Source organism: Gopherus flavomarginatus, chromosome 5 (genome assembly GCF_025201925.1).
Source record: "Gopherus flavomarginatus isolate rGopFla2 chromosome 5, rGopFla2.mat.asm, whole genome shotgun sequence".
Classification (NCBI taxonomy): domain Eukaryota; kingdom Metazoa; phylum Chordata; order Testudines; family Testudinidae; genus Gopherus; species Gopherus flavomarginatus.
The window spans coordinates 78,150,297-78,172,343 of record NC_066621.1 but is presented as its reverse complement, the minus strand read 5'-3'; the positions used below and the strand labels follow the sequence as shown (position 1 = coordinate 78,172,343).

General features: G+C 38.4%; 1 protein-coding gene across 3 annotated transcripts in view; it reads right to left on the bottom strand.

The window, feature by feature from the left end:
* Positions 1 to 22,047, bottom strand: part of CD44 (CD44 molecule (Indian blood group)) — a 113,852-nt gene that overhangs the window by 30,389 nt on the left and 61,416 nt on the right. For 2 of the 3 annotated variants that reach the window (XM_050955289.1, XM_050955290.1), the window contains exon 7: positions 3,476 to 3,697. In XM_050955289.1, the coding sequence (XP_050811246.1) occupies positions 3,476 to 3,697 (222 nt within the window). Of the gene's footprint in view, positions 1 to 1,388; positions 1,611 to 3,475; positions 3,698 to 22,047 lie in introns of all 3 variants that reach the window. The other variant, XM_050955288.1, reaches the window with a different exon arrangement.

Here is a 22,047-nt window from a genome sequence, read left to right as displayed (position 1 = left end):
AACTCCAACAATGATTGCAGAAAACATGATTGCAACCGCAAGTTCAATGTGATCGCAGAATAAAGGTAAAAGGCACTTTACAAAGCCATTTTGTAAATCATTTCCACTGAAAAATAAAAGTCCACTGCACTGGATGCAGTTAGGTACCCAATCAGCAGCAGAAAGAAATATGCAGGAAAATTACACCAGAGAAATTCCAACAACAAAAGATCCCATCAAGCAAAACCTTGAGTCAAGAAAGCAGCACAAAAAGAAATCACACAGCAAAGTGTGTATTTTTGGTTATTTTAGATTTTTTTCTCACTTCACTCTCTAAGCCAGCACAATGTTGTCAGTAATCAAGACCCCGTAGAGGAGGCATTTTCCAAACATACAACCTTCAATAATTACAGCTAACTGTAATAATACAGTAAAAAATATAGCACACAACTCCATATTTAAAGTATTATCAAATGCACACTGTTTCACTTGATGCCATCCATATAATGTCAACCTTCTCACAGCCTAGAACAAGCTATCTGACGATGGACATTTCATGTATAGTTAGTCAAATAAACTGTTTCTGAGGAAGGGGAACATATTGAGAGATGCCGAAAGTGCCTCATTTTTGATGACCATTGAAATTCATTTGGTTATTGCTTCTAAGCTAATAACAGTGGTGATAGAATAAGGGACTATGTATACACTCACAACATGGGACCTGGTGGTTACTTTTCTATTGACACTGCAGCTGGGATTCTGACACTGAATTATCTTGAGAATTAGCTTTTTGAAATTCATCAGGCAAATTTTTGAAAGAGTGTATAAAAGCCACAACCCAAATAGGTTCAGTTGTATCTAAGAACACTGAACGTGGAGTTTTTCCAGACTCTCTGGTGTTAGGCAGTAACATTTCCCTCTACTCTCTTTTCTGAACACCTGTAAGAATTTTCAGACTCTGAAGTTACTGTTACTGAAAGACATATGCCAAGAGTTGGCATAGCACCACCAAAAACACCAGATAGGCCAATTCAACATCCAATTCTAGAGGCCAAAATTCTCCTAATGAATCTGAATACTTCCCTCACTCAAATTTGCAATAAACTTTAAATAACATATAGTATAAGGGGACTTGGATGTGAAATTAACAATATCTCTGCTACTGCTAGAGCAAGTCCTAAAGTCTCTAATCTGTCGATAGTCAATCCTTACTCTAGCAAAAGTCTCTTTCACAAAAAAGTTCACTTCGCAATAATGGACACTAGGGACTAGACCCTCAACTGGTGTAAACTTGAGTAACTCCATCATGGTCAATGAAGCTATGCCAATTAGTATCAGCTGAGAATCTGGGCCCAGCGTTTGGCCTACAACGAGATAAAATGATTACAGTTCATTATTCTTACTGATACCTGTAGGAGTATATGTGTTGCGTCCTATTTCATTATTCACAGTCACACTTGAAGAAGAATGATCTCTTTCCTTTACAGGGAAATGTGCAGGCTTCACACTATCCACAGTAGTGTTTATGGGATACTTGTCCTCATCTTCGTCCACTCCAAGATAAACATTATGCAACAAAGGATCTTGGGTTGCGTCTTCATTTTTGGCACCTTCACTGGAGACCACAACTGCTATAAAAATGGTTGAATCAATTTTGAACTTAACATTGGCAGAACCACTTACACCGTTACCTTTACTTTCAGTTCTTGTCTCTTTAATGCACCTTATAGGAGTAAAGCCCTATTTATTGTTCTACAGTATCACCATCATCTCAATCATACATTTACAGGATCCTGACATGGATCCATAAAAGTTGATGTGGCCAACAACTTTCTCACTTTTCTTTGTACCGGTTTCACTATCATATAGGTGCTCATATTTGTGCTACACAAAGAGGTTATTTTGCTGAGGCATTGTGGCAAAAGAGGGAAGATTTGAAAGTCTAGTTTTATTCATAGTTGATGATACTGATAAATTAACAAATTATTGAGGCAATATAGAAAGTGTCCTACACCTTATTAAGCATGCTATTCTTGAACTACAGAGAAAAGCACCCAGAAAAGTCCCTGAGTACCACCACCATATCAATTTTATCCTCCAAAGTTATGAAACTCCAACAATGATTGCAGAAAACATGATTGCAACCGCAAGTTCAATGTGATCGCAGAATAAAGGTAAAAGGCACTTTACAAAGCCATTTTGTAAATCATTTCCACTGAAAAATAAAAGTCCACTGCACTGGATGCAGTTAGGTACCCAATCAGCAGCAGAAAGAAATATGCAGGAAAATTACACCAGAGAAATTCCAACAACAAAAGATCCCATCAAGCAAAACCTTGAGTCAAGAAAGCAGCACAAAAGAAATCACACAGCAAAGTGTGTATTTTTGGTTATTTTAGATTTTTTTCTCACTTCACTCTCTAAGCCAGCACAATGTTGTCAGTAATCAAGACCCCGTAGAGGAGGCATTTTCCAAACATACAACCTTCAATAATTACAGCTAACTGTAATAATACAGTAAAAAATATAGCACACAACTCCATATTTAAAGTATTATCAAATGCACACTGTTTCACTTGATGCCATCCATATAATGTCAACCTTCTCACAGCCTAGAACAAGCTATCTGACGATGGACATTTCATGTATAGTTAGTCAAATAAACTGTTTCTGAGGAAGGGGAACATATTGAGAGATGCCGAAAGTGCCTCATTTTTGATGACCATTGAAATTCATTTGGTTATTGCTTCTAAGCTAATAACAGTGGTGATAGAATAAGGGACTATGTATACACTCACAACATGGGACCTGGTGGTTACTTTTCTATTGACACTGCAGCTGGGATTCTGACACTGAATTATCTTGAGAATTAGCTTTTTGAAATTCATCAGGCAAATTTTTGAAAGAGTGTATAAAAGCCACAACCCAAATAGGTTCAGTTGTATCTAAGAACACTGAACGTGGAGTTTTTCCAGACTCTCTGGTGTTAGGCAGTAACATTTCCCTCTACTCTCTTTTCTGAACACCTGTAAGAATTTTCAGACTCTGAAGTTACTGTTACTGAAAGACATATGCCAAGAGTTGGCATAGCACCACCAAAAACACCAGATAGGCCAATTCAACATCCAATTCTAGAGGCCAAAATTCTCCTAATGAATCTGAATACTTCCCTCACTCAAATTTGCAATAAACTTTAAATAACATATAGTATAAGGGGACTTGGATGTGAAATTAACAATATCTCTGCTACTGCTAGAGCAAGTCCTAAAGTCTCTAATCTGTCGATAGTCAATCCTTACTCTAGCAAAAGTCTCTTTCACAAAAAAGTTCACTTCGCAATAATGGACACTAGGGACTAGACCCTCAACTGGTGTAAACTTGAGTAACTCCATCATGGTCAATGAAGCTATGCCAATTAGTATCAGCTGAGAATCTGGGCCCAGCGTTTGGCCTACAACGAGATAAAATGATTACAGTTCATTATTCTTACTGATACCTGTAGGAGTATATGTGTTGCGTCCTATTTCATTATTCACAGTCACACTTGAAGAAGAATGATCTCTTTCCTTTACAGGGAAATGTGCAGGCTTCACACTATCCACAGTAGTGTTTATGGGATACTTGTCCTCATCTTCGTCCACTCCAAGATAAACATTATGCAACAAAGGATCTTGGGTTGCGTCTTCATTTTTGGCACCTTCACTGGAGACCACAACTGCTATAAAAATGGTTGAATCAATTTTGAACTTAACATTGGCAGAACCACTTACACCGTTACCTTTACTTTCAGTTCTTGTCTCTTTAATGCACCTTATAGGAGTAAAGCCCTATTTATTGTTCTACAGTATCACCATCATCTCAATCATACATTTACAGGATCCTGACATGGATCCATAAAAGTTGATGTGGCCAACAACTTTCTCACTTTTCTTTGTACCGGTTTCACTATCATATAGGTGCTCATATTTGTGCTACACAAAGAGGTTATTTTGCTGAGGCATTGTGGCAAAAGAGGGAAGATTTGAAAGTCTAGTTTTATTCATAGTTGATGATACTGATAAATTAACAAATTATTGAGGCAATATAGAAAGTGTCCTACACCTTATTAAGCATGCTATTCTTGAACTACAGAGAAAAGCACCCAGAAAAGTCCCTGAGTACCACCACCATATCAATTTTATCCTCCAAAGTTATGAAACTCCAACAATGATTGCAGAAAACATGATTGCAACCGCAAGTTCAATGTGATCGCAGAATAAAGGTAAAAGGCACTTTACAAAGCCATTTTGTAAATCATTTCCACTGAAAAATAAAAGTCCACTGCACTGGATGCAGTTAGGTACCCAATCAGCAGCAGAAAGAAATATGCAGGAAAATTACACCAGAGAAATTCCAACAACAAAAGATCCCATCAAGCAAAACCTTGAGTCAAGAAAGCAGCACAAAAAGAAATCACACAGCAAAGTGTGTATTTTTGGTTATTTTAGATTTTTTTCTCACTTCACTCTCTAAGCCAGCACAATGTTGTCAGTAATCAAGACCCCGTAGAGGAGGCATTTTCCAAACATACAACCTTCAATAATTACAGCTAACTGTAATAATACAGTAAAAAATATAGCACACAACTCCATATTTAAAGTATTATCAAATGCACACTGTTTCACTTGATGCCATCCATATAATGTCAACCTTCTCACAGCCTAGAACAAGCTATCTGACGATGGACATTTCATGTATAGTTAGTCAAATAAACTGTTTCTGAGGAAGGGGAACATATTGAGAGATGCCGAAAGTGCCTCATTTTTGATGACCATTGAAATTCATTTGGTTATTGCTTCTAAGCTAATAACAGTGGTGATAGAATAAGGGACTATGTATACACTCACAACATGGGACCTGGTGGTTACTTTTCTATTGACACTGCAGCTGGGATTCTGACACTGAATTATCTTGAGAATTAGCTTTTTGAAATTCATCAGGCAAATTTTTGAAAGAGTGTATAAAAGCCACAACCCAAATAGGTTCAGTTGTATCTAAGAACACTGAACGTGGAGTTTTTCCAGACTCTCTGGTGTTAGGCAGTAACATTTCCCTCTACTCTCTTTTCTGAACACCTGTAAGAATTTTCAGACTCTGAAGTTACTGTTACTGAAAGACATATGCCAAGAGTTGGCATAGCACCACCAAAAACACCAGATAGGCCAATTCAACATCCAATTCTAGAGGCCAAAATTCTCCTAATGAATCTGAATACTTCCCTCACTCAAATTTGCAATAAACTTTAAATAACATATAGTATAAGGGGACTTGGATGTGAAATTAACAATATCTCTGCTACTGCTAGAGCAAGTCCTAAAGTCTCTAATCTGTCGATAGTCAATCCTTACTCTAGCAAAAGTCTCTTTCACAAAAAAGTTCACTTCGCAATAATGGACACTAGGGACTAGACCCTCAACTGGTGTAAACTTGAGTAACTCCATCATGGTCAATGAAGCTATGCCAATTAGTATCAGCTGAGAATCTGGGCCCAGCGTTTGGCCTACAACGAGATAAAATGATTACAGTTCATTATTCTTACTGATACCTGTAGGAGTATATGTGTTGCGTCCTATTTCATTATTCACAGTCACACTTGAAGAAGAATGATCTCTTTCCTTTACAGGGAAATGTGCAGGCTTCACACTATCCACAGTAGTGTTTATGGGATACTTGTCCTCATCTTCGTCCACTCCAAGATAAACATTATGCAACAAAGGATCTTGGGTTGTGTCTTCATTTCTGGCACCTTCATTGGAGACCACAACTGCTATAAAAATGGTTGAATCAATTTTGAACTTAACATCTGTGGAACCACTTACACCGTTACCTTTACTTTCAGTTCTTGTTTCTTTAACGCACCTTATAGGAGTAAAGCCCTATTTATCGTTCTACAGTATCACCATCATCTCAGTCATACATTTACAGGACCCTGAAATAGATCCATAAATGTTGATGTGGCCAACAACTTTCTGATTTTCCTTTGTACCAGTTTCACTATCATACAGGTGCTCATATTTGGGCTACACAAAGAGGTTATTTTGCTGAGGCATTGTGGGAAAAGAGGGAAGATTTGAAAGTCTAGTTTTATTCATAGTTGATAATACAGACAATTAATCAATTATTGAGGCAATATAGAAAGTGTCCTACACCTTATTAAGCATGCCATTCTTGATCTACAGAGAAAAGCACCCAGAACAGTCCACGAGTACCACCACCATATCAATTTTATCCTCCAAAATTATAAACCACCAACAATTTCACCAGAAAACACGATTGCAATGGCAAGTTTAATGTGCTTGCAGAATAAAAGTAGAAGGCACTTTAGAAAGCCATTTTGTAAATCATTTCCACTGAAAAATAAATGTCCACTGCATCGGATGCAGTTAGGTACCCAAACAGCAGCAGAAAGAAATATGCAGGAAAATTACACCAGAGAAATTCCAACAACAAAAGATCCCATCAAGCAAAATCTTGAGTCAAGAAAGCAGCACAAAAAGAAATCACACAGCAAAGTGTGTATTTTTGGTTATTTTAGATTTTTTTCTCACTTCACTCTCTAAGCCAGGACAATGTTGTCAGCAATCAAGACCCCGTAGAGGAGGCATTTTCCAAACATACAACCTTCAATAATTACAACTAACTGTAATAAAATAAAATATAGCACACAACTCCATATTTAAAATATTATCAAATGCACACTGTTTCACTTGATGCCATCCATATAATGCCAATCTTCTCACAGCCTAGAACAAGCTATCTGACGATGGGCATTTCATGTATAATTAGTTTCTGAGGAAGGGGAACATATTGAGAGATGCAGAAAGTGCCTCATTTTTGATGACCGTTGAAATTCATTTGGTTATTGCTTCTAAGCTAATAACAGTGGTGATAGAATAAGGGACTATGTATACACTCACAACATGGGACCTGGTGGTTACTTTTCTATTGACACTGCAGCTGGGATTCTGACACTGAATTATCTTGAGAATTAGCTTTTTGAAATTCATCAGGCAAATTTTTGAAAGAGTATATAAAAGCCACAACCCAGATAGGTTCAGTTGTATCTAAGAACACTGAACGTGGAGTTTTTCCAGGCTCTCAGGCGTTAGGCAGTAACATTTCCCTCTACTCTCTTTTCTGAACACCTGTAAGAATTTTCAGACTCTGAAGTTACTGTTACTGAAAGACATATGCCAAGAGTTGGCATAGCACCACCAAAAACACCAAATAGGCCAATTCAACACCCAGTTCTAGAGGCCAAAATTCTCCTAATGAATCTGAATACTTCCCTCACTCAAATTTGCAATAAACTTTAAATAACATATAATATAAGGGGACTTGGATGTGAAAGTAACAATATCTCTGCTACTGCTAGAGCAAGTCCTAAAGTCTCTAATCTGTCGATAGTCAGTCCTTACTCTGGCAAAAATCTCTTTCACAAAAAAGTTCACTTCGCAATAATGGACACTAGGGACTAGACCCTCAACTGGTGTAAACTTGCATAACTCCATTATGGTCAATGAAGCTATGCCAATTAGTATCAGCTGAGAATCTGGGCCCAGAGTTTGGCCTACAAGGAGATAAAATGATTACAGTTCATTATTCTTACTGATACCTGTAGGAGTATATGTGTTGCGTCCTATTTCATTATTCACAGTCACACTTGAAGAAGAATGATCTCTTTCCTTTACAGGGAAATGTGCAGGCTTCACACTATCCACAGTAGTGTTTATGGGATACTTGTTCTCATCTTTGTCCCCTCCAAAATAAACATTATGTAACGAAGGATCTTGGGTTGATTCTATACGCTTAAAATTGCCATGGGAATCCACATCTGTTTAGAGTATGTTTGAAATAGATTGTGAACTTAAAATTTCCTGAGCTGCCATCCACATTATGTTGAACGCCTCTCCCAGTTATTTCTGCAACAAGCTGTTAGTTATGTATGTGCAATGGACAGAAGAAAAGAGTAAAAGGTGCCCCCTGGTTTAATCCTAACCAACAAGTTCTTCTTAATTTTTCAGGAAGTATGATTTGGCTGAGAAGAATATCAGTGGTGATGTACAGCCTATATTTGTTTGGATAATTGCAAATATTTTGTTTTCTGAGACACCAACCACATTTTTCTCACCATTTTTAATTGATTTTATATCAGATGTTTGATAATAGAGATGTACGAGGATTTTTTTCAACATGGTAGCTGATATTTTACATATGGAAATCCACTTAGGGCATTACACAAGTGTTCAAGAGGCATACAGTATCCCAGGGATATGGGAAAATATAGCTAGATTAGATTAGAATAGATTAGATTAGATTCTAACCCAAACTGGGTAGAACCCACATGATGTAGAGATGCTTATGTCCATTAGAAGTAGGAAAATACCAGGCACTCTGCTAAGCATTGGGAAGGTTGATTGGCTGCCCCATAGCATCAGTGTAGTTCTTGTACTTCCAGGAATTCCATCACAAAGCTGAGTTTTATATGAAATGATTTAAATTCTCTACCCCTGCTGGCAGTGGTGAGACTCTGCTTCTTGTGATCTGTATTGGACCACCAAGAGTTAAATGAAGGATTCCAGGTATATGGTGTGGAGGTTTTCAGAACTGCAGCATGTCGGGATTCCGTAGCTGCTAGGACAATGGATGTCTCAATGGGGATATGTATATTTGCTGAGCCATCATCCACACTCAATTAGCCATTTACTTTTCTTTCCTATACATCATTAATATATTATGGATATACATAGTGTGGAAGAAGAGCATTAAAGATGGGTGCATAGATTTTACTGTAGTATCACTAGTTTTCTTATCCATCCATTTACATCACACTACTGTTCAGGAGCTGTTATCTTGCTATGAAGTTTCCTAGTGATATTGGGAAAAACAATAGCAACAGAAGAATAAACCATAGCTGAAACAGTGGCAGAGCCCAGGGCCAGCTCCAGGCATCAGCGCAACAAGCAGGTGCCTGGGGTGGCCCATGGAAGGGAGCGGCACATCCGGCTCTTCGAAAGCGGCGGCAGTAGAGCTGCCCCCGAAGTGCCACCAATCACAGCTTTTTTCTTTTTTCTTTTTTTGCTGCTTGGGGCAGCAAAAACGATAGAGCCAGCCCTGGACATACCTAATACAGTAGTTGTAACAACTTGACCCTCTAACTCAAGTTTGAAGGATGATGCTGCATCAAATAACATGAAGGATTTGAATTGGGATAATGCATCCTTGCCAAGTGCTAAGATTGTGCCCAGATTAGTGTGAAACATTCTGCTGTAGAGCCAGAGAGCTGTGCAGTCAATAAAAAGTCTGTAAGTAACATGCCACCACCAACTTTAGCCAAAACAGTTAAAATCTACCAATAGTTCAATACCAAAAGTAGGAGAAATCTGAGCACAAGATAATGACAGAGACCTCTGGTATTAATGCAGTTTATAAATGGTTAATGCAAAGTGATCAGAGACTAATTACAGCCCTTAGTTGCAATAGGACAAAATTTTTCAACCACCACTGAAATCACAGAAGGCAGATGGCATAGTAAGGATATAATAAGTAGTCAGCACAGAGAGAGATGAAGCCAAATAAAATAATAACAACAACAACAACACTACCACCACCAGAAACTCCCAAAACTCAGGCCAGAGAAGAGAACCAAAATCCCAAAGCAAACTGAGTTTTCCATTAGGCATTCTTTATTGAATTCCTAATGAAAGCCCCTATTTAAGAAAGAAAGTCTCTCCACACACCCAAACCAAGTTCAGAAACATAAATATTGATATGATCTTTAAAATAAACAAAACTCTTTACCGATAACCATAATTGAGCTTTTTATTTTCAACACCTATACTATCCTGTCTTCTCTCAGCCAAAAAAAAGCTTCATCTCCTAGTTCATGGCATAAAGTACTGAGAGTACAGGAGAACTATTTATGTGATAGATGATCATTACATTGTTGTAAACATTGCAAAGTAGATAACTGAATACACGGGTTTACAGCAGTTTATTCCATAAACACTGATGGACTATAGCTGCATTTCTGGTGGCCCATGACAGATTTCTGAGCTATCTGGGCTATGTGACATATTTGCTCACTTGTGCAAATGGCACCAGATGCCACTCTATACTGAGGTATGTCATTTTGCTTTGAATATAGTAAGTTAGATAAAACTATTAGAATTCATTACTCTTACTGGTAACTGGAGAGTGCAGTTCCGTGTCATCATTTGTGTCCCATCCAGAGTGTAATGGATCTTGTAGTAAATCTTCATCATCTGTTTCAATTTCTTGTGAATCCTTATCTGTTGCAGTGATGTTAAACCTCCTGTAAACTTTACATTTGCTGACCCACCACCATCATCACTCAAATAATTCTCATCTTTACTCTTTCTTGCCTTTATAATAGGCTATGCTTTTTTAGAGATGTATTTAGTAAAGAAGAAAGAATGTGGCGAGAGAGAGGTACCTTGGGGGGAGGGATAGCTCAGTGACTTGAGCATTGGCCTTCTAAACCCAGGGTTGCAAGCTCAATCCTTGAGGGGGCCATTTAGGGATCTGGGGCAAAAATCTGTCTGGGGATTAGTCCTGCTTTGAGCAGGGGGGTTGGACTAGATGACCTTCTAACCCTAATATTATATGATTCTTTGTGGAAGAAAATCAATTGCTGTTTATGATGATGATGATTATTGTTTATCTTATTTATAGCATTAATTTTGAGCACCCCAAAATGTGCCCAAAACTCATAAAACGATTAGAGATATGCTCCCTTCCCTGAAGAACCCACAATGTAATTTTGACATGACACCATAAGTGAAAGTCATCTCACCCTCAGCAAGCCCTGGGTTTTCAGGTCATTATGACATCTGTTGACATCATGATTCTATTTAGCAGGCATGAGATTTCTGTAATGTTTCCCATCTATAACAGACCCAAGGGGCCATTAAGACAAAAAACATTGTGTGCTGCTAACCATGGGGGTCAAAATAAAAAAGAGCATAGAATCATGGTTAACTGAACACATAAAACTTGCAGAGCTTCTGGGAGTGAACAAGTGATGTGCTAAGGAGAGATTTCTAAATCAAGAGCACGGGAATAGCAGTAGGCATGCACCTCATCAGGAAGGGGCTACTCAGGTGTTCTCATTGGGGCAGTGTCCCTTCACTCTTTCCCAAAGTGGACTTGTGCCTTCCAGATACAGTCCTGCTCTAAGAGAGTAGAATCTGAAGGAAAAAGTATTATTCTTCCTTATGGAGCATTAAGAAGGCTGTTTAACAGCCACCAGACATCAATAGGCCATTACTGGAATTGTAAAGTGATTTATTACTTAACTTATTGGATGATTTTAGTCAAACTCTAGTAGTTAAAAAGACATATTATTTACCGTTAGTTGCTGTGGTTGGATGCTGCTCCTTGTTATCTGTAGTGGACCCCCACCAAATGTCAGGGGATGGATTCCCCTCATGTTGGATGGAAGTTTCCTCATGTGCACCATGATGCGGGGTCACAGCTGTTAGGACAATGGTTCGATCATTTGTGATTTTTTTACTGGCTCAGCCACTACCCATAATATAGTCAGCTTCTGTTCTTCTCTTTTCTATACCCAATATATCTCTTTTACAACTATACAGATTGCAAGGAAACTGGAGCAGAGTCAAGCGGGAACTCTGGTTTGTTGATAGGTTAATGGATTTTCTAATCCACTTCTTCCACATCATCCTGGTATTGGAAGGTATGTTCTTGCTACAGAGTACCATGGTCTTCAAAGGCAAAGCAGCAGCAGTAACTGAATAGGATAGAAGCAACAACTTGCACCTTTAATTAAGGTTTGACTGTAGCCAATGAACTTAAAGAACTTTCTTACATTGATCCAATGATTGTAATTGTATCCCTTTTGCTATATTAGAGAATTAGGCAGTTAGCCAATTCAAGAACATAGAGAGGGAAAATGTAATTTGATCTCATTACAGTGCTTAGTAAAATACATTATAAGTATGGCACGTCCCACGTTTCCTGTTAAAAGGTGAAGTTGTTGAACCACAGAGAGATAATGCTAGAAAAATCCAATGAGTAACAGCACCAAAACCATACAACAAAGCTGACATCTACAAACACCTTCACCTGAAAGTAGAATCATGCCAATAATAAAATGAATGTGTGCGCAGAACTGGCATCAATTCATGAGTAAAGACTAGTATAAGAAAAGAGAATAGTCTGTCCAGAAAAAGATATAATGACCTAAATTTTCAAAAGGGTCTAGTGAGTTTGGGTATCAATTTACAGGGGGCTGGTTTGCATGGGCAAGTGCTCAGCACTTTCTGAAAATCAGGTTGCTTTAAAGTATCCGAAATCTGGCACTGAAAAAATGGAGAAACTTCACATTACTAGTCACTTTTGAAATTTAAGGCCAAAATGCTCAATTCCTATAGCCCAGGTTACTTGCCTGCCTGTGAAATCACCATAGAATACCAAAGAAGTCCACACAAATTGCATGGGTGAGAGCAAGAGCAGAGTTGGCCAAGTATGTGGAACACACACCAAACATGGGAACAGAGAGATATGAAGCAAAAGGAAATTCCAGATCTTAAGGAAAGAAAAATCCCAAAGGAAACGGAGTTAGTTTATAATTGTTTTCCCTTCATGGGACAGAAGCCACATATTCCCAAGATCTGTCTGTGTAGCAAGAACCTTTGTCTTACAAGAACAGCCCAACTATAATAAGACTATTAAAGTAGATAATACATTTTAAAAATAATGTTGTTGAACTTTTCTTCCACCAGCTACCACCCACACAATGCTATCCTCGCACAGTAAGAAGTAAGTTAGTTTGCTGTCATGAATGCCTTATGGAAATTTTGAAGGGGAAAATGGTTTTTGATGCAGGTGATCACATATAGTTCTTATGTTCTCTATAACACTAGTCTATTAACTTCTAACTAATCAAGTTAACCATGGGTATCATCAGCATCTGTTCATCTTACACTGTGAAACACTGACATTTTCACAAGAGATGTAACTATTTCCTTGTTCTTTAAAATATCCTAAAAGAAGAATTGGAATGGACCATTAGCTTCACAAGATGTTCACAACTCTGACCACAGATAATTGTTTCAATGAAGACAGATGCAGAGCAGAAATGTTACAGCTCTAAACATTATTTTGAAGAGTGGCAGCTAAATATGCCACAAAAAAGTCTTTTGCCCTGCAATGACACTGGAGCACCAGAAATGCTGTTCAAGTGACGCAGGACATCTTTCCATGGCTTGTTCTTTTGCAGGAGGTCTACTCTGTAGTATAGTATATCTAATACCGCTGTTCAGTAAAGCACTTAAACATGTTCTCAACCTTACACATGTGGGCAATCCCATTGCTGGTCAAGAAAGCATTTAAGCATATATTGAAGTTCAAGAGGGTGACCTCTCCCACTGAATTCCCTGGGACTTAAGCACATATTAAAAGTTGAGCATGTGCATAAGTGCTTTGCTGATTTGTGGCCTAAATTTGTGGTACAGCAAAGAATAGATATTATTTCATTATCCTTACTGCTACTTGGAGGGTGCTGTTCCTTGTCATCACTGTTGTCCCCTCCAAGGGAAATTACTGGTATTAAGGGATCCTGTGTTGAGTCTTCACCATCTGCACCATCATCATGTGAGCTGAGATCTGTTATAATGATGTTAAATGTACTATGAAGTTTCCATTTGCTGAACCATCATCCCCATCATTTTCAGATTTATGTTTTTCCTGTCTTTACTGACAGCTCTTTCATCTTAAAGAAATGTAGCAAAGTGAACAGGGTTTTCTTTCTCATGCACAAAACATCCATTTTTCAATCTGGCAAACCAGTCAGTAACATCAGACTTTCCCTTAGCAACTACAATGTTCTGAATGTAGATTATTAACCCCTACAATTGGCCAAGCACAGAAGGCAATGTGTTCTACAAGAAATGGGATTATGGGAATAAAAACTAATCAAGAGCATTTAAATGCTCCTCTAAAATCAGGGATAATTGATGACATAAAACTAACACAACCAGTTGTTTCTGGAACTATGAACAATGTCAGTAAAAGTTAAAGGGATGTATATAGTGTTGTTTTTAGCAAGGCCTAAATCTCTTGGGTTAAAGTGGAGGTGATAGGACAAAAGAGTTATCTTGAATAACAAAGGGTCCCAGAAAAGTACAGTTCAAGTACATTTATAAATGGTCTCTTCTTTCCAAATCATCTTCATGGTGAAAGTCTAAATATAAAAACACATTAACTCCTTTACTGCAATGTACTGCAATGTTTGAAAAAGACAATTTCTGTTTCTTTGTTCACGCAATGAACAAAATGTTTATTCTGTCAGCTAGAAATAAGCTAAAAAATCATCACAGGTATGTCACAAACAGTGACAAGAAGAGAACTTCTGAAGTCCAAATATCACTTTAATTTATATAGAATTCCTTCCTTTTAAGATATGACTACTTCATAGCCAAGACCAAGCCCTCCAGGGTCATCTGGCTAATATGACAGGCGATAGCCAAGGGTGAGGTGTATTTTTCCATTCAAAACACAATTTAAGATTAAAGAGAGAACTCATATGGCATCAGAAATACAAATTCATGGTGACTGGATATTCTTGTGAAGCTGATATTTCTGTGCTGCTATTTATTCAGACCGTAGACAAAATACATGATTTAATATTAAATATCTTTACCCCCTGTTTCCTGAGTAGGTTGCTGTTCCTTGTGATCAGAGTGGGACCACCACCAAAAGTCAGCAAATTGATTCCATTGAGGTTGGGTGGAGGTTTCCTCATGAATGGGCTTCACAGCTGCTACGACAATGATTAAATCACTGGTGATCTTTTTTATGTGCTGAGCCACCTTTTCCTTGCAAAGTTAAAATCCATCAACACTTTCACCCATAAATATGCTCATGCCAATAAGCTGAATATGCGTGCGGGTTAAAGACATGAAACTCTGGTATCAGTGCGTTTGGTAACTGATTAGTTGCAAGAAAAAACAATAGTCCCAGTCCCAACAATATACACAGTGCTCAGCTACAGTGGCCCAGATCAATTACATGTCCTTGCAAATGCCTCAGAAGTTCATGTAGTCTGCATTGGGCTGCATAAGTGTGACTAAAAGTAGAGTTGGGCCAATATGTGGAACAGGCACCCAAACACTGGCACAAGAACAGATGCAGGTACTGAGACAAAAGCAAAAAAACCCAACCAACCAAGCAAGCAAACAAAAAACCATCCTGATAAGAGAAAGGGAAAAAATGTCCCACAAGAAAACTGAGTCTGTTAATTTAGCTTTTTTCTCCAGAGAGATCCTGATGCAGTTGATGTTACCAAAGACCAGGCTTATAGCAAGTGCCATGCCGCACACACACACACATGCACGAGCAAAATCCACTTCAGAAACAAACACTTTTTTAGTAAAAGATATTAAACTTTTCCTCTAGTTGATACCATGCATAAAATATTGTCTTCCAATAGCAAGACATAAACTATCATTATTCCATACAGATCTCATGAACATTTAGAAAAGGAAATGATTTTTCATACAGAGCATGATGTAAATTACTGGAAATCACTCCTCTCCCATTTGATCTCTAATGCCAGTCAAGTATGCACATCAGTAGAAATCATACAATTCTACAGTAACTGTGCAGACTTCAGGACCTCTTCAGAATATTTGTACTTCTCTGGACACAGCATTATTTTTATGAAACCCATATGTAGAATGCAGATGTTCCATCTTGTTCCCAATTCTGAGCAACGATGGCTACTATTCATTCTACAAATAATAATTTGTCCTGAGTTTGTAGCACTAGGTGGATTCCTTCCAAAGGACCTCTTTCCAGAGTTGAATTCTACTGAAAACAGTACCGCTCTTTCTGCAATATAGTTATAAAGAATAGGGCATATAGAGTAAAACATATATATATTTCAGTTTCTTTACTAGTACTTGGAGGATACTCGTTCTTGACATCATTCATGTCCATTCCAGGAAACACTATTGGTTTTAAAGGCTCTTCAGTTGAATCTTCATCATCTGCATCATCGTCATGTGAGTTCACATCTGTTGTGATGATGTTAAATGTACTGTGAACTTTCATTTGCCGAACTACTACCTATATCAGTTTCATTTGTATTTCTCCTGCCATTTACAATGGTCTCATTTGTAATGGTACATGTCTAATAAGAGGAGAAGAAACATTGGGTACCTTTCTTTTTTATGCACAGAAATAGCTTCTGCACACACAATTTTTTTACAAAACATCCATTAATATCACAGGTTTTGTTCACCAGGCATGAACTCACTACAAACTCCTCCAGCAATAAGCCACAATAGGAGAAAGCATCATGCTAACAATGGAAGTCAAAGTAGGTAGAAGCCTATCACTCTGAGAGATGGCTGAGGTCATTCAACCAGAAAAGTTTCTTTATCAGTATACAATCTCAGGTGTCACTGAGAGCCCTACTTGTTCTGCGTGTGGCTCTTTGTCAACAAAGCCTAATAGATCTTGGCTTATGCTAAAAATTAGTTGTGACTGATCAAGGATTTTTTCTTCGTATAACCCATATATTCGTCCTTCAATTTAATCCTGCTCTGACTTTGATGTAACAAGTATAGGATTATGGTGACTTCAGTGTAGGATCAAGCCAATGGAGAATCCAGGCTTGGAGGAAGAATACCTTCATTTAAAAAAATTAACTTAGGAAATCAAGGAAAATAATGGCCAGGTACATTTAATATATATATTCTCTATTTCAATGTAACAGTTCCAATTAAGAAATCTTAAGAAATCCTTTTGCATAATTTGTAGTTGTAAACATAATCATATTTGTTATTCTAATCCTGTAATGCTACCAACGGTTTATGTTGCTACAGATATGCCACCTATGCTTTTAAAATAAACTACATTCTAAAGCCAAAATATTTATTATTATGAACATTTTAAATGTTTTTATCACTGCAGCAGCTAGCTATCTCGTATCCATGTTTTCACTTGTGTTTTTCCAATAAGCTTTGCCCTTTGCACATGCTATATAAAAATGCACTAGATTAGGACCTCAAGACTTAACAGATTAGTTCTGGTGAAAACATAGTGAATGTAAAAGAGTGAGTTATTCTTATTGGAAACAGAAACAGGGAACACATAAGAAGCCAACACAGTATCAGAAAGGCTGTTTGGCTGCCACTTCATATATATGCAGGGTTTACACTTCCATGCTGCCTTCAACTCAGCTTTAGCAACAGACTTTAAACAAAGCTGCTTAGGTGAAATTATATAAATTCTTTACCGTTACTGGCAGTTGTCGGGTGCTGTTCCTTGGAATTTACAGAATGCCACCATGGAGGGGAAAATGGTTTTGCTTGGGTGGTGATTTCATGATGTGTGTAATGGTGGCGATCCACAGCTGTTAGGACAATAGTTAAATCAATGTAGAGCACTTCACTGATGAGCCTTAACTTATGTGATTCCTATTCGTTGCTGTTCTCTACACCTGGTCTTTGTCTTTTACTAGTGTATATAGTGGAGAAACAAGAGGTAAATAGACATGACCCTCTGCTTTGTTCAACTGTTTCACTGGTTTTCTCATCCATCCACTCACATAATCCTGGTATCAGGAAATGTGAATTTTCTGGAATTTCTCCCAGTAATACAGAGCAAAGTAGAAAGAACAAAGGAAGTTACAGAAGCAGCAGTGGCAGACCAAATAGCAGCAACCTTTCTGTTATTTGATTGTTCCTCTAACTCATCTTTTGTTAATGACACAAACTGTACTGCTTTCAAAAACTAGATCACTATAAGTCACAGTGGCATTTCACTTACTGTTTTGTAATGACAACTAACCAATTCCAACAAACAGACAGGAGAGTATATATTCTGCAATGCGAAAAAATTCAAAATATATCCCATTTTTTTCTAGTTAGTTTATCACATAATGAAATGAAAACCTTGCAAGTATAGCAGAAACACTACTAAATGACAGAGATATACTTGTCAGGAAAAAGTCCAAAATTACTACAGTACCAATATATCAGCCTTACATACAGAAGTTAAAAATTTGTGCACACTTGCATCAAAAAACAAAGGGTCTAATCCTGCTCCCTTTGAAATCAATAGAAGTTCAGCAGTGAATTAAATGGGAAGAGGAACTGGCCAATAAACATGACAATATTGAAATGAATTTGAGTACAAGATAAAGGTTGGACCATCTGGCATCAATGCATGTTGTAAAAAATTAGTGCAAGGAAACCCGGAGAACACACAGTATGTGTGAATAGTGCTGTACTCAAACCCATCAGCTCAAAGACAGATGAAGTCACAAATATTCCCATAGCAAAACAGCAAGAAATCAAGAAACCCACCCACCAAAGTTAAACTTTTAAAGCCAAATACTGCAGTCTTTATGCAAGATGCCCCTGACTTCGGTAAGGACTACAAGATCTGGCCTTTAGTTCTTTTAGATAATTTTCTCCCTTTAAGTTATGTTGTCAGAGACCAGGTTGCAAACTGGACACACACATCTCCACACACACAACTCTATGCCAGTAAAATCAAACTCAGTATTTTAAAAACAATTAAAAAAAAAGTTTGAACAGTATCTAACTTTAAACTTAAAGATTTTTTTATGCATTCCATCCCACTCAGAACATTAAGCAGTGGACTCAGGGCATTCCCACCCCTGCTATGTAAACTTGACCTATATCATGTGATTGAGGCCAGAAAATAAAACCAGTCTCTTGCAAACATACTTGTGTGCAAGACGCTTATTACAATGTTCACCAGCTATTGCCCACTCACAGCTAGAAATGAGTTAAACACTGGGCTTTCTCAGGGTATGTCTACATCTACAATTTTGCAGCGCTGGTTGTTACAGCTGTATTAGTACAGCTGTATAGGGCCAGCGCTGCAGAGTGGCCACACTTACAGCAACCAGCGCTGCAAGTGGTGTTAGATGTGGCCACACTGCAGCGCTGTTGGGCGGCTTCAAGGGGGGTTCCGGGAACGCGAGAGCAAACCGGGAAAGGAGACCAGCTTCGCCGCGGTTTGCTCTCGCGTTCCCGGAGCCACCCAGCAAACCGCAGGGAAGGAGACCTGCTTGCTCGGGGGTTCGGGGAACGAGAGAGCAAACCGGGAAAGGAGACCAGCTTCGCCGCGGTTTGCTCTCGCGTTCCCGGAGCCACCCAGCAAACCGCAGGGAAGGAGACCTGCTTGCTCGGGGTGCCGGGAACGAGAGAGCAAACCGGGAAAGGAGACCAGCTTGATTACCAGAGGCTTCCTCCTTCCACGGAGGTCAAGAAAAGCGCTGGTAAGTGTCTACATTGGGTTACCAGCGCTGGATCACCAGCGCTGGATCCTCTACACCCGAGACAAAACGGGAGTACGGCCAGCGCTGCAAACAGGGAGTTGCAGCGCTGGTGATGCCCTGCAGATGTGTACACCTTCAAAGTTGCAGCGCTGTAACTCCCTCACCAGCGCTGCAACTTTCTGATGTAGACAAGCCCTCAGCAACACTCAGCAAAAGACATAGCTTCTGAAGCAGGAAGTGTCACTGATTTCAGTGGAGAGACTCACCTTACTCATACACCATTTAATTACAGTTGAGATTTATACCACCAGGCTAGTCGCATTACTCAGAAAATATGGCACTAATAAAGATCAACGGTTAAGATAAATACCTCCTGCATCTACGGAGAAGTGGTAAATTTAACTCTCTTCTGCAGAAGTACTTTCTCAAAAATGGTGACAGTGTTTTACAAAAGAAATCATTTGATAGTTCCATCTTTAAAATGTTACAAATGGTGCACAACAGAGATGGAAGAAACAAGTTCAGAAAAGCTATGGAACTCTGTACATAGGGCTTTTAAAATGTCAACTCAAGTAAAAAATAGTTTACTCCCTGCATGCCAATTTTACTCCCTGTTTGCCAATATAAGAAACCCTAAATGTCATTGTGTTGCCATTGCCACTTCTGGACTAAGCACTACACAAAGTCATCTCTCTAGGAATGACACTTCTGCTCCAGAAGTATTTTGCAAGAGGACTTTGACATCTTTTCAAGGGTGGGGATGTATAAAATAAGTCAATTTTTGCCCAAGTAAAGTCTGAGAAAAAAATAGAATAAGATCCTTAGGATTTCGTCCAATGCTTATTATAGAAAAATGTGGTGCTTAGTGCTGTTTCTATGAGTTTCAAGTTTTAGAGAGTTATATAAGATCAATTAACAAAGCGGATTATAATTCAGTATCCTTACAGGTGCTTGTGGGATGTCCGTCCTTCCTCTCGTTGTGTCCTTCAGGAAGAGAACCACGGTTTAGGTGACTTTGCCTAGAATCTTCACCACGTGTAATATTCTCCTGTGAGTCCTCATCTGCTATGACGATGTTAAACCTGACATGAACTTTCGGATAATGAGCCAGCACCCAGACAATTATATCTTCATCTCTTCTTGTTTTTACAACAGATTTTACACTTTTACTAGAAGAAATCTGAGGGGGCTTGGGAGGAAGAAATTGCAGAAAAAAACATCTATTGATATCACATTTTCTTTCAGAAGATGTGATTTGCTGGAAATGATCCCTGAATAATGGTCAAGGATCCACAATAGCAGAAATTACTGTATTCTACTAGCAAAGAAAGTCAAAGTAATGCCTCCTTAGATTTGATCCTCTGAAATAAAGATGAATTTGTGGCAAGAGATAGTCATGACAGTTATCATATGTATAGCATTATGCAGATTAAACTGTAGGATCAAGAAGGAGGAGAGAATAGCTTGGAAGGGACAAATCCATGACTAAAATATCTTCAATAATAACAGATAATGAAAAAAAATAAACTCATCGTGCAGACCAAGTACAAAATTTCCTCTCTCTTTGCCTGTATGATTCAGCAGGAAAAATATAATAAATACCTTACAATAACTTACTTTTTTTAAAATGACTAAATCTGTTCACTTATTTAAGTCATCCACTAGAAAAATATTTCTTCACCCAGCCAGAAACAAGCTAATAAAGAAAATTGTTCATGGCGCCGAGATATCACATTCATCCATGAGTCACCCCTTTTGAGTATTCCCTTTAATGATGAACTCCATATTCACCATATTAATTCTGATGAGTGATAGCATAAAAGTGTAGATACAGTTTGGGTTGTTTGTGTTAGGCTAAATCCTGAGAGATGCTGAGGACCTACATTAAAGAGTTACAAGTGTTCGGCATCCTCTCAGGATCTGGCCATAGACTATAGAATCATAAAAATGTAGCGTTGGAAGGGACCTCAAGAGATCATCTAGTCCATCCCAATGTGCTTAGGTAAGACTACGTACACCTAGCCCATGCCTGACAGGTGTTTGTCTAGCCTGTTCTTAAAAACTTCCAATAAGAGGGGATTCCATATAGAGTTAGTAATAATAAAAAACACAAATAGGATGAGAAAAGCTGATTAATAGCCTTTTGCCATCAAAGAGTTTGCCCTTTGGAGCTCAACTTTTGCTCAGGTTTGTCAACAGGCAGTAGATGGAGCACATAAGATAAAATGAATATAATGGATTACCCTGGCCAGCAGTGGAGGGATGCTCTTCCTTGTGATCTGCAGAGGGCTGCCATGAAGGAATAAATCCAGGCATCTGTTGGCGTTGAGTAGAGTTTCCATGATGAGAGTCCTCATATGCTGTGATGTTGGATGATTCAATCAATGAACAGCTTATTTACTGACCCACCACTTCCAATAATTTTTTTCACCTTTTGATCTTCTTATACAACATCTTTGTCTTTTCCCTTTCCACATAGTAGAGAAAGAGGATGACAGCCAGAAGCACCTTGTGTTTTGTTCATTTTTTTCCATCATCAATTCAGTCACATCAACCTGAGATCAGGAGGAGTGAGATTGATGGAGCACATCCCAGCACTAATGGGCAAAGCAGCTGTGACAACAGAAAAGGAAGTGGATGCAGCAAAAGGACTAACAGCAACAATGGCAGGCCAAGTAGCAAGAGTAACATGCCATATCTATGAGAGCAGGATGAAGACACAATGC